Source organism: Sphaeramia orbicularis, chromosome 15, assembly GCF_902148855.1.
Source record: "Sphaeramia orbicularis chromosome 15, fSphaOr1.1, whole genome shotgun sequence".
Classification (NCBI taxonomy): Eukaryota; Metazoa; Chordata; class Actinopteri; order Kurtiformes; family Apogonidae; genus Sphaeramia; species Sphaeramia orbicularis.
The window spans coordinates 22365109-22378714 of record NC_043971.1 but is presented as its reverse complement, the minus strand read 5'-3'; the positions used below and the strand labels follow the sequence as shown (position 1 = coordinate 22378714).

Genomic DNA, 13606 nt, shown 5'->3' with positions numbered 1-13606 from the left:
GTGAGGGATATTTGACCAAGAAGGAGAGTGATGGAGTGCTACGCCAGATGACCTGGCCTCCACAGTCACCGGACCTGAACCCAATCGAGATGGTTTGGGGTGAGCTGGACCGCAGAGTGAAGGCAAAAGGGCCAACAAGTGCTAAGCATCTCTGGGAACTTCTTCAAGACTGTTGGGAAACCATTTCAGGTGACTACCTCTTGAAGCTCATCAAGAGAATGCCAAGAGTGTGCAAAACAGTCATCAGAGCTAAGGGTGGCTACTTTGAAGAAACTAGAATATAAGAGATGTTTTCAGTTATTTCACACTTTTTTGTTAAGTACATAATTCCACATGTGTTCATTCATAGTTTTGATGCCTTCAGTGAGAATCTACAATGTAAATAGTCATGAAAATAAAGAAAATGCAAAGAATGAGAAGGTGTGTCCAAACTTTTGGCCTGTACTGTATACATATATATATATATATATATATACACACACACACACACATATTATATATATGTGTGTGTGTGTGTGTGTGTGTATATATATATATATATATATATATATATATATATATATATATGTATGTATGTATATATATGTATGTATGTATGTATGTATGTGTGTATATATATATATATATATATATATATATATATATATATATATATATATATATACATACATACATACGTATATATGTGTGTGTGTGTGTGTGTGTGTGTGTGTATATATATATATATATATATATATATATATATCCTGCTGGCTGCTATGGTGGTTTCCATGTTTTTTGACAAAGGTGGCACTAGAGAGCCCATTTTGGCACCTACGGGGTTAATTTTTGCATTTTATCAAATTTTTCACCGGACCTGACATAAGTGCCAAATTTGGTGAGTTTTGGAGCATGTTTAGGGGGTCAAAATCCAGTTCAAAGTGGTGGCGGAAAAAAATAAAAAATAAAAAATAAAAAACGAACGAAAAACAATAGGGGCCTTGCCTTCTGGCCTGCCCTCTCGGCTCGGTCCCTAATAATAATTTTAAAAGTGGTGTTGTTTAGTTCCTGGCCTGTATCCATCATGTAATGCCTCCTATCGCCACCAGTGGGCGCTGTAGTTATTTCATCAAAAACCACAGGCGGAAAACGACGTGGCAAGTAAACAGTTCATTTCCTGTCAGTTGAAGTGTATTGACATCCGTTTCGTACAGTCATAGCTTTACACTTGTCAAACCGGTCCCCCTCTCCGGTTTCTGTAGACCTTCTTTCATCTCGTAGGTGAGCGGGATCGTGGTCGTACATGCGGGGGAGGCTGTAGGAGCTCAGCGGCCGCACGGGACATGATGGCCGGGCTGCTGTTGGTGTTTCTCGGGGGGCTGCTGGAGGTCTGCAGCGGCGTCTCGGCTAACAGAGGGGGATATCCTTCCTTCACGGATGAAATCCCTTTTAAAATCACCTGGCCTGGCGTTGAATTCACACTGGTATGTTTCCACTTAGAGTTCAAATGTTAAGGGATAATGTCATGCTTTGAGAATAGGAGGAAATATGACTTAATGTACAGGTTTTGGGCATGTTTATAGCATGTCTGTGTTAATAATCTACTTTGTCTGTTTTTCAGCCAACGTCAGGTGCACTTTACAATGAAGATGACTTTGTTATAATGACAACAACAGAACAAGAAAAATATAAATGTCTCCTGCCTTCACTGACAGGTGGAGAAGAGGTAAGAAGAATTGCACCTTACTTTCAGCATCTTTTTCATGTTTAGTTTTGTGGTAACAGGATCAGACATAGTGTATGTGTTGTCTTTTTCTGTCAGCATTCATATCTGTACATAATGTGGTCAAGGATTGTGTTTACATGCAAGATAATCCTGTGGGACAGTTGTCTTCTCGGATAAAATTTGCTTAGAGGTCTTATTTCTGTCTTTGTGCATAAGAAATCAATATAAGTGAATCCCCAAAGGAACTTTGTGTTGGTAAATGCAAGTTATGCAAATTGACAGGATTTCAGTTCTGTTGCAACATGTTGATGGTCATATGAACTATGTTTTCAGGTCAAAAATGTCCAGTTTCATCACAATTAATGCTGTATTTTCATGTCACAAATGGCCAAGTTATATTTGAACTGAATTTACCTGAAAAACAAATATTCTATTCTTTTAGATTCCCCAGTTTTTCTTACAAGATTCTATCCTACATATCACGTTTTATTTTTACAGGTTGCAATATGGAGTATGGTGCTGATCCATCCTGTTATGTTACGCCAATACATACATTAAGAATGTCACATGTCACTTTTTAAATCAACAGTTTTCTCATAATGAGCATTTTTAGAAAGAAATAACAATTCTATATTGTTATTTACTCTTTAGAATGATGATAAACTATACAATAAATAATTCTGATCCTAGTTTTTGCACAGGGATCATTTGTGGAAACGGTGACATGGCTGCCGAGCATCAGTATGATGGGATCTGTAACAACCATGTCACATCCGTCCACTGCCACATCTTGTGTTTTTGTGTCAGCTGTTATTGTTTTAGATCCACAATACTAACATTTATGAATAAGAGGATAATTAGCAATAGTAAGTATATAAGTTTATTACTAATAAAGTACTGGTACTGACCAGATTATCATGGTTAATGCCATGTCCGTCCACCAGCAAAAGTTTTCACATACACGTGCTATTCAAAACCCAATATTTCTGAAAATATAGCTTCCACTGTCAAGTAATATCAGTAGTCTGTGCACACATGTATTAGCATTATTTCAACACGGTTCTATGCATTTCTTACAACTTTTTTTTTTTTTTTTTTGACAAAAATGGCCACTCATTTGACCCCCTAAGTAAATTTTAGCTGGTACATAATGTGGTTAAGGATTGTGATTACATGCAAGATAATCCTGTGGGACAGTTGTCTTCTGTTTTGCAGAAAGTAATGATTTAATCATAGCATGAATGTGTGACACAACTTAAAGCAACATATTTTTCTTTCTTATCTCAAGGTTTGCGTCATCATCCTGCAGTGTAGGGACATTTTTCTTAGGTTTTAGCACACACCAGTTAAACCTCAAAAACCTTAACAGTTCCTGGTGACAAAATGCATTTACTTATCTAAAATGTTTAACTTTTGAACCACTAATTCTGTCAGTACACTTAAACAATTCTAGAAAAGAGAAGTGTCTTACTTGGATGAAAGCTCATGTAGTTAGAAAAATAATAGTGGTTGTAGATGTTTTTTTTTTTAATGTCCATTTAATCTTATATTTTTCTGAAAAAGTGTTTTTCTTCAGTTCTCTCTGTTTTGGTCTAATAACCTTTGAATTTACTCTCATGCTTTTACATCTATATATCTATATCTGCAAAATAAACATAGGAAAATACCTGATTATCACTGAAACATGCAAAATGCAGAGGGTAATATTGCATTAAATGGTGATAAATCACTTTGATGAAAGGTTAATTGTAGAGAAAAATTCATTTGGAAGGTCTGTAAGGGTCAGTAGAGATTCAGCATATATGAAGAACACAGCAAGACAAATTACAAAGATCAATGGATGGAAGACATAGCGGAATAACCCAAATAAAAACAGTAAAAACCTTGCTTGACTGTATATGCAAGGTTCTACTCAAAACACGAACAAGCACAAAAATCCTCAAGTTTAACCATGTGGACCTTGAATTTAGAAGTGACCTTTACCATGAAAAGCTGGTATGCAGACAAGTCTAAGAAAGAAGGATCGCCATGTGACATTTATCTTGTATTGTTGGATTCCTGTTTTCACCAGTTCAGTGGCTTAATCATTATTATATGAATTATTATTATTATATTATTATGAATGTAACTTTTGCAAGTGTTGAAATGCATTGGATTATGGTATCCATTTTAGTTTTATAGAGTTCCAAACATTCTGTCTTACTTCTTAACGTCTTTCAGACTTAACATACAAAAATGAGATATTGACAATGCTTATCATTCTGATTATTCATGCAAATTCCTATTTTAGTGTGATTTGGGCAAGTTTTGTAAAATGTAGCCTACTAAACTGTGCAAATATTTTATCCTTTGTCTTTTTCTTGTAAAGCTCTGTTTAGCAAGACTGTAAGTTTAGAATGTTATACTTTTCCTCTGTGTTGACGAGTAGTCTCCTGCTGTTTTCTTTCTCACATTTCTTGCATTTGTTTGGTATCTTTCCATCCCAGGATGACGAGAAGGACTATAATGGGCCCAGTCCTGGTGAACTACTAGACCCACTCTTCAAACGGAGTAGCTGTTCTTATAGGGTGATTTTTTTTTTCTTTCTTTTCACTTCTGTTTTCATCTAGTTTCATTCATTTTCTGCAGGAACTGAAACTGTGTTCAGATGGAGTTTATGCTACATTAGCAGAGCGTAAATGAAGCCAAAAATAGTACAGTGTTGTAAAGTTGAAGGATTTGATGCACTGAGTCACTCAAACCTGTGCTCATGTTCTTTTTTTCCACAGATTGAATCTTACTGGACATATGAAGTATGTCATGGGAAGCACATAAGACAGTATCATGAAGAGAAAGAGACTGGGCAGGTGTGTATTCTGGGTTGGTAAAATAATTGTTTACCTTTTTTTACTGACAAAATGAGCAAAAAATAATTCTTTTATTGTCCGCAGAAGATTAGTGTACAGGAGTACTTTCTAGGAAATATGGCACAGAAGAGCCAATCTGCAGAGACAGGTAAGATGATTCGCATGCAGTTTAATTACAGATTATAATTAGATGTTGTATTTCATTATTAAATGTTCTGCAGTCGCTCATATTTCAGTGCCTGCATCTGTTTTTTTTTCTTGTTTTTGTGCTGAAGCTAGTATATGTATTTTTCAGATAAAGTTGAAGAAGCAGAAAATTTGAAATCACAACCTGAAACAGAGGTAAGCAGAATTATAAAATTAGATTAGACTTTACTGATCCCACAACAGGAAATTCAGTGGTCAAGGCAGCAACAGAATGAAGTGCAAGAAAAAAGTGTATATGCATAAGGATAGTACAAAAAAAATAATAGTAATAGTAAAAATCCCTAGTGTGCCAAACTGAAGTTATTTACCAGATTAATTAATGACTTTCTCAAATATTTCTTTTTTTGTGTGTGTCATCTCATTTTCCTTGTATCCAGGTGTCCACTAAGAACATAGAAGGTCAGCTGACTCCATACTACTCGCTAGAGATGGGAAATGGCACCCCTTGTGTGCTGAAACAGAACACGCCTCGTTCCACATCGGTACTATATGTCTGCCATCCCGAAGCGAAGCACGAGATCCTGTCTGTCGCTGAGGTCACCACCTGTGAATATGAAGTGGTGGTGCTGACTCCGTTGCTCTGTGCACACCCTAAATACAGGTCCGTGCTACGTAACGGCTATAATTGTAAAACTGTCAGAGAAGTAAGACTCAGTGAGTGTATGTGGAAGGCTATCCGAGATTAAGATTAAGATTTTTTTTTTTTTTTGAAGGTTCAAGTCCTCCCCAGTTAACGCCATCTTCTGCCAGGCTTTGGCGGGCTCCCCTCTCCGACCTCAACGACTCACCCAGTTGGACAAGGAGCAGGAGGAGCAGCTCAAACCACCTTTCAGCAGCACCTCTGAACCCAGAGAGGTGAGACGATCTGAGGTACAGACAGACATCCACGGGAAAAATGAACCTTATGTGTGCGTCATTGACATCTGTGTAATTTCTGACTTTGACAAATTGCAGGAAGAGGCACCGCCGGTGAGAGAAGAGGCCTTCACTTCCACTCACAAGCCCATGACAGTTGGCGGACAGTCGCAGGTGACCGTCGGTACCACTCACATCTCTCGTCTGACAGATGACCAGCTGATCAAGGAGTTCCTCAGTGGCTCATATTGTCTGCATGGGGTGAGCCATGTTCTTTTAGATCATAATGTTTAATAACGTACACAATCACAATGATATATAATCACTGGAATATCTCTGTTTCAGGGTGTTGGGTGGTGGAAATACGAATTCTGTTATGGAAAGCATGTACATCAGTACCATGAGGTAATAGTCCCTCTTTACTAGTGTATGTATAACACAGAGAGAAACTTTTTTATTTAAGCAGGGCTTCTCCATCTTTAAAGGCTAAAAACCTAATTTTTAGGCCTTTAAAATGTATATGATTGTGTATGATTTTAACGGCTCTTAAAAATTGATAGGATTACTAAGTTTACATTATTTATATAAAGTAACATTTACTCTAGCCTTACTTTTATTTGTTTTTACATTGAGACTGTCCCAAAAGACAGACCAGATGCTTTGCTTGGGTATATATCGCACACATGCTAGTTTTCAACACCAGTTCATAGAAAATGCAGAGCATATAATCAACAAAAAGAAATAAAAGAAGCAAAATTCATGGTCACAACAATAATAATAGTAATAATAAAAAATAGCAATAACAGTCTGTGTCTATACATGTAAGCACTGTTGGTTTGCTTTTAGCCATGCTTTATGCCCTCTGTTAAAAGCATTTTTTGTTGGAAACACTGTTTTCATCGTGCTACTATAACTTTGTTGTAGATCTGCTGAAGAACAACTGTTGCCCCTCAAGGAATGCTTCAAAAGTTAACATTTATTTACTCACACTGTGCAGTTCTATCAAAATTTTTAAAAGCACACCAAGCTCATGTTTTGGAGTGTAATATGTGAACTAGTCTGTCATCCCTTCTCAATAAAATTACCTACTTTTAAAGGTGTTAACTTTGTAGAATTGTTTCTGCAAATGTTACTTTTCTCTAATATGGATGAGTGCATGTTCTGGTCAGTTTGCCTCATGAACAGAGTACTTGAAGCCTGTTGAAAATAAAGAATTTTAAGAAAATGCATAGATTTAGGATTTTGTTAATAGAGGCATTAGCATTGCAAGAAAGTCAAATGCCGTAGAAATCCAAACAACTTTAATCAGCGTATTTTAACCTAGTCACATCAGGAGCATCACCAAAGGCTATTTTGGTTATGAAATAAGTCTCACATTCATTATATGCCTTTAAAAATCTTAAAAATGTAATACTTTGTTAACTCTTGCTTTTTGTACCAATGTGTGTTGGTGTCACAGGATAAAGAACAAGGAAAGAATATTGTAGTTGTGGGGAGCTGGAATGCAGAGGAACATATAGACTGGGCCAAGAAGAACGTCGCCCGCTCTTACCAACTGAAGGACGACGGGGTGCAGAAAGTCAAGTATGCCACTCATGTTTTTGAACCTTTACCTGCTCACAAACGAAAGGAGATGATTGTTATGACGTATATTTTCCTCTGCTTTTCGCTTTAGGTTGGTCTCCCACTTTTACGGCCACGGAGATGTTTGTGATCTGACAGGGAAGCCCAGACAGGTCATTGTCAAGCTCAAGTGAGTGAACAATTGTGGAGGCAGAAACCATCAGTTCAGTGTCACTGCCCTGAGTCAATGCATGAGTAAGACAATACCCCGATGTTTCCTGGTTGATTCACTCATCACATTTCTCTTCTGTCAGATGCAAGGAGTCAGAGTCTCCCCACGCTGTCACTGTCTATATGCTGGAGCCTCAAACTTGTCAGTACATCCTCGGGGTAAGTGTATGAGTTACAAATCTGTCATGAAAAAAACAGACACTAAGTAGCAGCAAATTATGTCAATGTTCCAGTCGCTGTCCTCTACTTTATTTGAAAGATAAATAAGAGTAAGAGTTTTATTGGTTAAAAAATATAGCATTGCAGGAAAAAATTATTCAGAATTTAGATTTTCATGAATTTTGAAGGAATTGAGGGGCATGGGCCACGATGAATACCATTACATTTTGGACCAAGTCTGTCAAAAGAGATGGAGCTTGGAAATGTGCACCCCAGCAAACCATAGAATTTAGTATCTTAACAGTCAGTTGAAAAGAAAATGAATGGGTCTTGTAGTCCCCTCATCGTTAGATGTGAAGTGGACTGTGTAGAGTATTCAACCACTTTAAGTGAGACTGTGAAGTGTTTCGGAAATAACTGAAGAATGGGTGTGGAAACTAGAAAAACAGCCTTACCCATCAGGCATCCTTGAAGAGAAAAAAGCATCTGAAAAAGAGTAAATAATATTACCCTAACTGATGTGACTTTTCTAAGTCATTAACTTATCTAAAAACAGCAATACTGAAAGTGTAGAAATCAAGTTGTCAGATTTCTGCAAGAAAATAAGCTATTGTTGACTTGACTACTAGCAAATTGAATTAACAGTTTTTTCACTAAGTATCTTTGATCAAAACACATTGTCTTACATTTGAATAATTTTGTAAAACTGTTACTTTTCATTTAAATATCTTCATTATTTAATTTCCAAAATGGAAAGCTTGTATACTAGCATCAACAGGTATCTGATGTGTTTACTTTACTGGAGTAACTCACTGATGAAATGACATCTGCTTTGGTGTTACTAAAGGATGTTCATATTTTCCAGGAGAAGTTTACATCCCCTAAACAAGGAGAAATGCTGTGAATGCAATATGAACTGTATACTTGCAGCATAGCTTAAGCAGTGGTATCTATAGATAAATTGGAACAAAGATCTTTATTAACATGTTAACAGTTGAATTATCAGTGGAGACAACTGGCATAAAGAGGAAAAGGAACATTGGTCATAATATGTAGTTTGTTTGACTGCTGGGTAATAATTAACCTCAGGGGAAACTATAAAGTAAATCTTTAATAGACTCTTCAAAGCAGACATGTTCATCACTTGTAACATGGTTGTGAAATGACAGCCACACGCTTTCTTCAGAGGAAAACTTGCTGGATAACGATGGGTACCACACAATCTCAAGAGATCAATGTCTTTTTTTGTTTGTTTGCTTAGGTTGAGTCTCCAGTCATTTGCAGGATTCTCGACACCGCAGATGAACATGGACTTCTGTCAGTATCCAGCTAAAAAAAAAGAAAAAGATCATATCACAGCGAAGGCACATAAAGGACATGGAGAGGACAGAGGCGAAAGAGAGGACACCCATCGTGAACCAGAAGCCTGTGTGTGACGGAGGAAGAGCGATGCCCGAGACTCTGCACTAAAAGCCAAAACAGAGTTTAAACTGAGGTTTAAGTTGACCCTGAGGCTGGACTACATTTAGCCCACAGCTCCAACCCTAATCTGTGCAACGGGCAATATTACATTACAGTCTAATCCTCCAGGCTAGTTCAGACTGTGAAAGGAACATAAAACCGAATTGACGCCTCAGTTAAAAAGGCAGTAGATTTATTGCCTGGTCTTCATATCTATGCTTCACATTGTGTTGATTAATGGTAAGCAACGAAGAAATGAATCATGGGATTCATAAATATCAGGGGAATCAAAACTGTTCTTGGCTGTTTTTATTATTATTTTTTTTTTAAGTTCTGTATTGCGTGGGTGATTTGAAATGATTAGCTGCTTAACTGTGGCACTTTGCACTTGTAGAAATGATTAAAAAAAAAAGCAAGTCTGAAAATGTTTAGCAGCAGTGAGGATGTGTGCTGTGTTTATTTACGAGTATGAGTGAGTGTAACTTATGCGGTGGAAAAACGAGCGTTCTCTTTTAAGTTTATAGGATGTACATGATGTCTGTGGATGCCTGTAAGAAGTATTCTGTGGTTTTATGAAAATGCACACTGGGATGCTGATCACTGTTGTATCACAGGGATTAAAAAAAAAAACAAAAAAACATTTTCAGCTAATAATAAAAAAACATGAAACTCTATGGTGGTGCTTAATTATCCCACAAGACAAACAATGAGGTGATACAGTACAGATACTATGATGAGAAAACATCAGTGTGTTCATTTGCAATGCCTCAGTAAACTGTATTTACCACAATTCTTAAGGGACATCTACTGTTGTGAATAGATATTAGTTAAAGTCCACCAGAGGGCGCTGATGATGCAAATAAAGTAAAATGATCAGTAGTTAGAATAAGTGTATTTCATCTGACATGGAAAACAGCAATCCACATTTGGAAATGGTACAAGAAAGAACTCAAACTCACCATCATTTCAGTTTAACTAAATGTAACTGAAAACTGTTTGCACAACTCTATGAAGAGCTTTAACTTCAGTATCAGGAATATAGAAATTGCATATATATTCTAAGGCAGATATGAACATAAGTATCAAAAGGAAACCTCTGTTGCACTCATGTGGAACATTGATCGTTCCACTGAAATTCTTAACATCTGTGCAGTGGCAGGTGCACAACCCCAACAAACAGGAAGCCAATATTTCTGGCCTATTTTTACACACTGATACTACTGTTAACTGAAATTAAAACAATGGAAGCACAGGGCCTGCACTTGCCAAACATTTATTCATTTAAAAGGTGTATAAGATCACAAATACAGGTTTCTTTAGAAGCAAAAGTCCATCAAAGTGCAATCACATGTCGTCAGCAGCCATGTGTGGGTTTGTGCAGGTTTTCATGGCAGTCCGTCACTACAGCAGCTGGTATCAGTGCTCAGCTTCATCCAGAGAAGAGGCAACACCAAAACCAGCTTGTGTAGTCTCTGGCAGCTATGAAAACTGAGAGTCTCAGGTTATAATGGCACATGCGTGTGCAACACAGGAGTAGTTTTATGTGAAAATGCAGTACCTGTGGAAAAAAAAACAAGTCAATTCAAACAACGTTTTTAACAGAAACATTTATATTCATTTTTGTTTTCATAGCAAAGCTCACAATTCTGCTTCTTTCATTTTGCCACCTACTAGTTCACCTCACATGTATTTCCACTGTAGTAGAGAACAAAAGGTAAATACTGAATCCAAATACATAAAATCGACTGTTGCTGTATCATGACTGTCCAAAGACGCCTCTTTAATCAGACTGAAGGAATGGGAATCTGGTGCACCGAGGTGCTGTCAAAGTCTTGAAGTGCATCCTGATGAGTGTGGTAGTGCATGGCTACATAGGATTTGGCAAATGCAAATGTCTGAGAGCTGACAGGCTGCAGGCTGGTGGGGGAACTGGGCCCTGCGGAGGGGCTGCTGTTGTATATACTGTAGTAGGGCTCAATGCGGGTGTTGATAGGTGTAGAGGTACTGGGGGGGCGAGGTTTGCGCGCACCTGTGGCCCTTGGACTACCGGCACAATCCCTGGAGTGACTGGGTCCACAGGCCTGGTCTATCAGCCTCCTCTGTGGCTTGGGTGACAGTACATAGGCTGAGTTGGTTTCATGATGGGAGGACTTATTGCGATTGACTTCCAGACTTCCCTTCCCCATCGCATGGAGGCGAGTCTTTTGCTTGCAACAGAGAAAGCCCAAGGCCACCCACTGAAAACAGCACAGTACACGACGGCGGAGGCCTGCACTGTTGCGTGAGTACACAAATGGATTGATGCCCGACTTGAGAAAAATGAGCACAAAACCACACAGTTCAAACTGGTAATGTGCAAAGCTACTTTCTGGTGACAAAACATCCTGCGCTAGTGAAACTCCCATCGGTAAGCAGCAGAGCAACACCGAGAATACTATAACGACACAGGTGACGACCGCCTTGGAGTCTTTCGCTGTGGCCAGGTTGACTGTTGACACCAGCTGACAGCAGGTGGCTCCTGGGGCGGCACCTGGGACCAGAGGCTGGCTGGTCCTGTTGGCGTAAGAGTGTGTCTGAACGTTTTGCAGTTTGTTGTAAGTTTGGTTACGGTAAAGAGAGGGGCCCTGAACAGCACACTGCATGCTCTCAAACCCTGCTGCAATGAGAGGCGGTGGGGGTGGAGGGCATGTGGCGTCTACGCTAATGATGGGGCATTTCCTCACTTGTGCGTTCTTCCTCAGTGTTTGAGCGATCATCAGGTAGGATACAGACACCACAGCTACACAAAAGGCAAAGTCTGCCAGGTAGACGTATAACACAACCCGGGCCTGTCCACCTCCCAGACCAAAGTGGGGTAAGCATGGTCCGTCTCTGCGTGGGTAAGCTCTCATGGTGAGGAGAGCGGCCATGGCGAAGCTGGACGTCCACAGAAGGGCGGTAAGTGCAAGGGTGCAGGGGAAGGAGGCCGTACGGTTGGGCTGCTGACCCAGAACCATTCGCAGTCTGTGCAGGGCAATGACAGCCACCGTCTCCAGAGACATGATGATGAAGCCGGAGCTGGTGAGATGGAAGGCAAAGCAGAAACTTTTGGACACCCCATCGCCTCCACCTGCATCCAGAAAGAGCACCAGAGCAAACATGGGAGCAGTCACACAGCAGATGAACAAATCACAAAAGGACAAGTTGAGGATCATGAAGTCGAAGTTGGTGCGAAACTTGCGAAACGCCGGATCGAAAAAGGACAAGAACACCACGAGATTCCCATAAGAGCCCAGGCAGAAGATGAAGATGAGGAGGAGGGAGCAAAAAGTCAAGGTAGCGGTGTGGATCACGGCCCAGCCTGATGGGGTGTGTGTGCCCAGGGTGCCGTTGAAGTTCTGCGTTCTTGGCACATCCACCAGATCTGATGGTGTAACAGTGGTGTTCATTTTATTATCAACTATTTAATGGGATCATACAGTCAGTGATTTTCAAATTATTCCTTTGGGAGAGGGAAGAAGTGCATGAAGATGATAGTATCTGCTCCCTTCGCCATTGCTGCCACCTTGGTAGAGTGCTACAAAACATACAAAGTAATATATTAGCATTCATATTATGGAGAAGATCACAATCATTTCTCACAGATTTAAGTCATGTATAGCAACTTATAACACCAGAAACACACTGAACATCTGAAATGCTGAACATACAGTGGGCTCCAGCTATGCACCACTGCATTTGTCCAATTCCACCTTACTGCACCCTCTCCCCTCCACTCACCACATCCACTACCACACAACGTCTGCTGACATTTCACAGCAATTCTGTGGCTTTTTTCTAATTCACCCAAAACCTACAGTGTAATTCAGTGACAGACTTCATTAATCGACAATGACAATAAGAAAATATAACGTTGCCTACCATCTGCAATCTATCTTGCGTCCGTCATCATTATTTGATACACTCTCCATCCATCTTCATTTTAAGCTGTAAGTGAACGCACCGCAGCTTTGGCAAAAAAAAAAAAAAAAAAAGGAGAAAAAAAAAAACAAGAAAAAAAAAAAACACGGATTTTAACTGCAGCTCTGGTAAAACTGAACAGCTCGTTGACGGACACACACAAAAACGACGATTCTGTTCATAGCTGTAGGATTTTTAACATCCTAAAAAGCGAAAATAGATGAAAGCTTTGGGTTTTCTTGACGGTTTATCCATTCTTACACACGGCCGTTGGACGTGCGCTGAAAAATGAGTATGAAGTCACTGCCTACGTCTACAGGCATGAGCACAACCACTGCATTCAAGTAGTCCAGCTCGAAAACCTCTCCCCCCTTTTCTCTTCTAATGACAATTTACACAAGAAGCCAGAAACAAAACATGTTTTATAACCTAATGTTTTATTCTACAGTCAGTGAAGTAAACAGGAAGGGGACTATATTCTGTCAAAAAGCAGATCGATACTGTCGCAACAGACGGTTCCACATTAAATTACACATTACTGTTTTACATTTTAGAACGAACTGTTTTTTTTTCTACTTTTATCTAACTGCTGTGATATTGTACGTAACTGACAGAAAATAAAGATGCATTCACGAACAAT

General features: G+C 39.1%; 2 protein-coding genes across 7 annotated transcripts; one reads left to right on the top strand and one right to left on the bottom strand.

Moving 5' to 3' along the window:
• The first annotated feature begins 1152 nt into the window (after positions 1-1152).
• Positions 1153-9671, top strand: erlec1 (endoplasmic reticulum lectin 1). Of its 3 annotated transcripts, none has more exons than XM_030156437.1 (14): positions 1153-1463; positions 1601-1705; positions 4192-4272; positions 4474-4551; positions 4639-4699; positions 4847-4893; positions 5136-5359; positions 5472-5628; positions 5713-5874; positions 5959-6018; positions 7073-7197; positions 7289-7366; positions 7491-7566; positions 8828-9671. In XM_030156437.1, exons 1-14 carry the CDS (start codon positions 1323-1325, stop codon positions 8897-8899), a joined length of 1467 nt encoding a protein of 488 aa, XP_030012297.1. In that variant the 5' UTR covers positions 1153-1322; the 3' UTR covers positions 8900-9671. The 3 variants fall into 3 exon arrangements, with proteins under 3 accessions (XP_030012297.1, XP_030012298.1, XP_030012296.1); XM_030156438.1 differs by having other exon boundaries at positions 4636-4699; positions 5472-5613; XM_030156436.1 differs by having other exon boundaries at positions 4636-4699.
• A 613-nt stretch (positions 9672-10284) lies between these two features.
• gpr75 (G protein-coupled receptor 75) lies at positions 10285-13353 on the bottom strand. Of its 4 annotated transcripts, none has more exons than XR_003937410.1 (3): positions 12928-13353; positions 10670-12583; positions 10285-10585 (listed from the first exon to the last, which is right to left on the bottom strand). XR_003937410.1 is itself a non-coding variant. In XM_030155178.1 (3 exons), exon 3 carries the CDS (start codon positions 12453-12455, stop codon positions 10812-10814), a length of 1644 nt encoding a protein of 547 aa, XP_030011038.1. In that variant the 5' UTR covers positions 12456-12583; positions 12928-13014; positions 13128-13353; the 3' UTR covers positions 10285-10811. The 4 variants fall into 4 exon arrangements, 3 of the variants coding, with proteins under 3 accessions (XP_030011038.1, XP_030011039.1, XP_030011037.1); XM_030155178.1 differs by having other exon boundaries at positions 10285-12583; positions 12928-13014; positions 13128-13353; XM_030155179.1 differs by having other exon boundaries at positions 10285-12583; positions 12928-12993; positions 13128-13353.
• Between the last annotated feature and the right edge of the window lie 253 nt (positions 13354-13606).

Bases quoted from the DNA above. Each gene is read 5' to 3' on its own strand.
- erlec1 (XM_030156436.1), top strand. From the start codon at position 1,323: ATGATGGCCGGGCTGCTGTTGGTGTTTCTCGGGGGGCTGCTGGAGGTC. The intron at 5,360-5,471 runs GTCCGTGCTACG...TTTTTTTTGAAG, and splicing joins TGTGCACACCCTAAATACAG to GTTCAAGTCCTCCCCAGTTA. The intron at 7,198-7,288 runs GTATGCCACTCA...TTTTCGCTTTAG, and splicing joins GACGGGGTGCAGAAAGTCAA to GTTGGTCTCCCACTTTTACG.
- gpr75 (XM_030155177.1), bottom strand. From the start codon at position 12,455: ATGAACACCACTGTTACACCATCAGATCTGGTGGATGTGCCAAGAACG.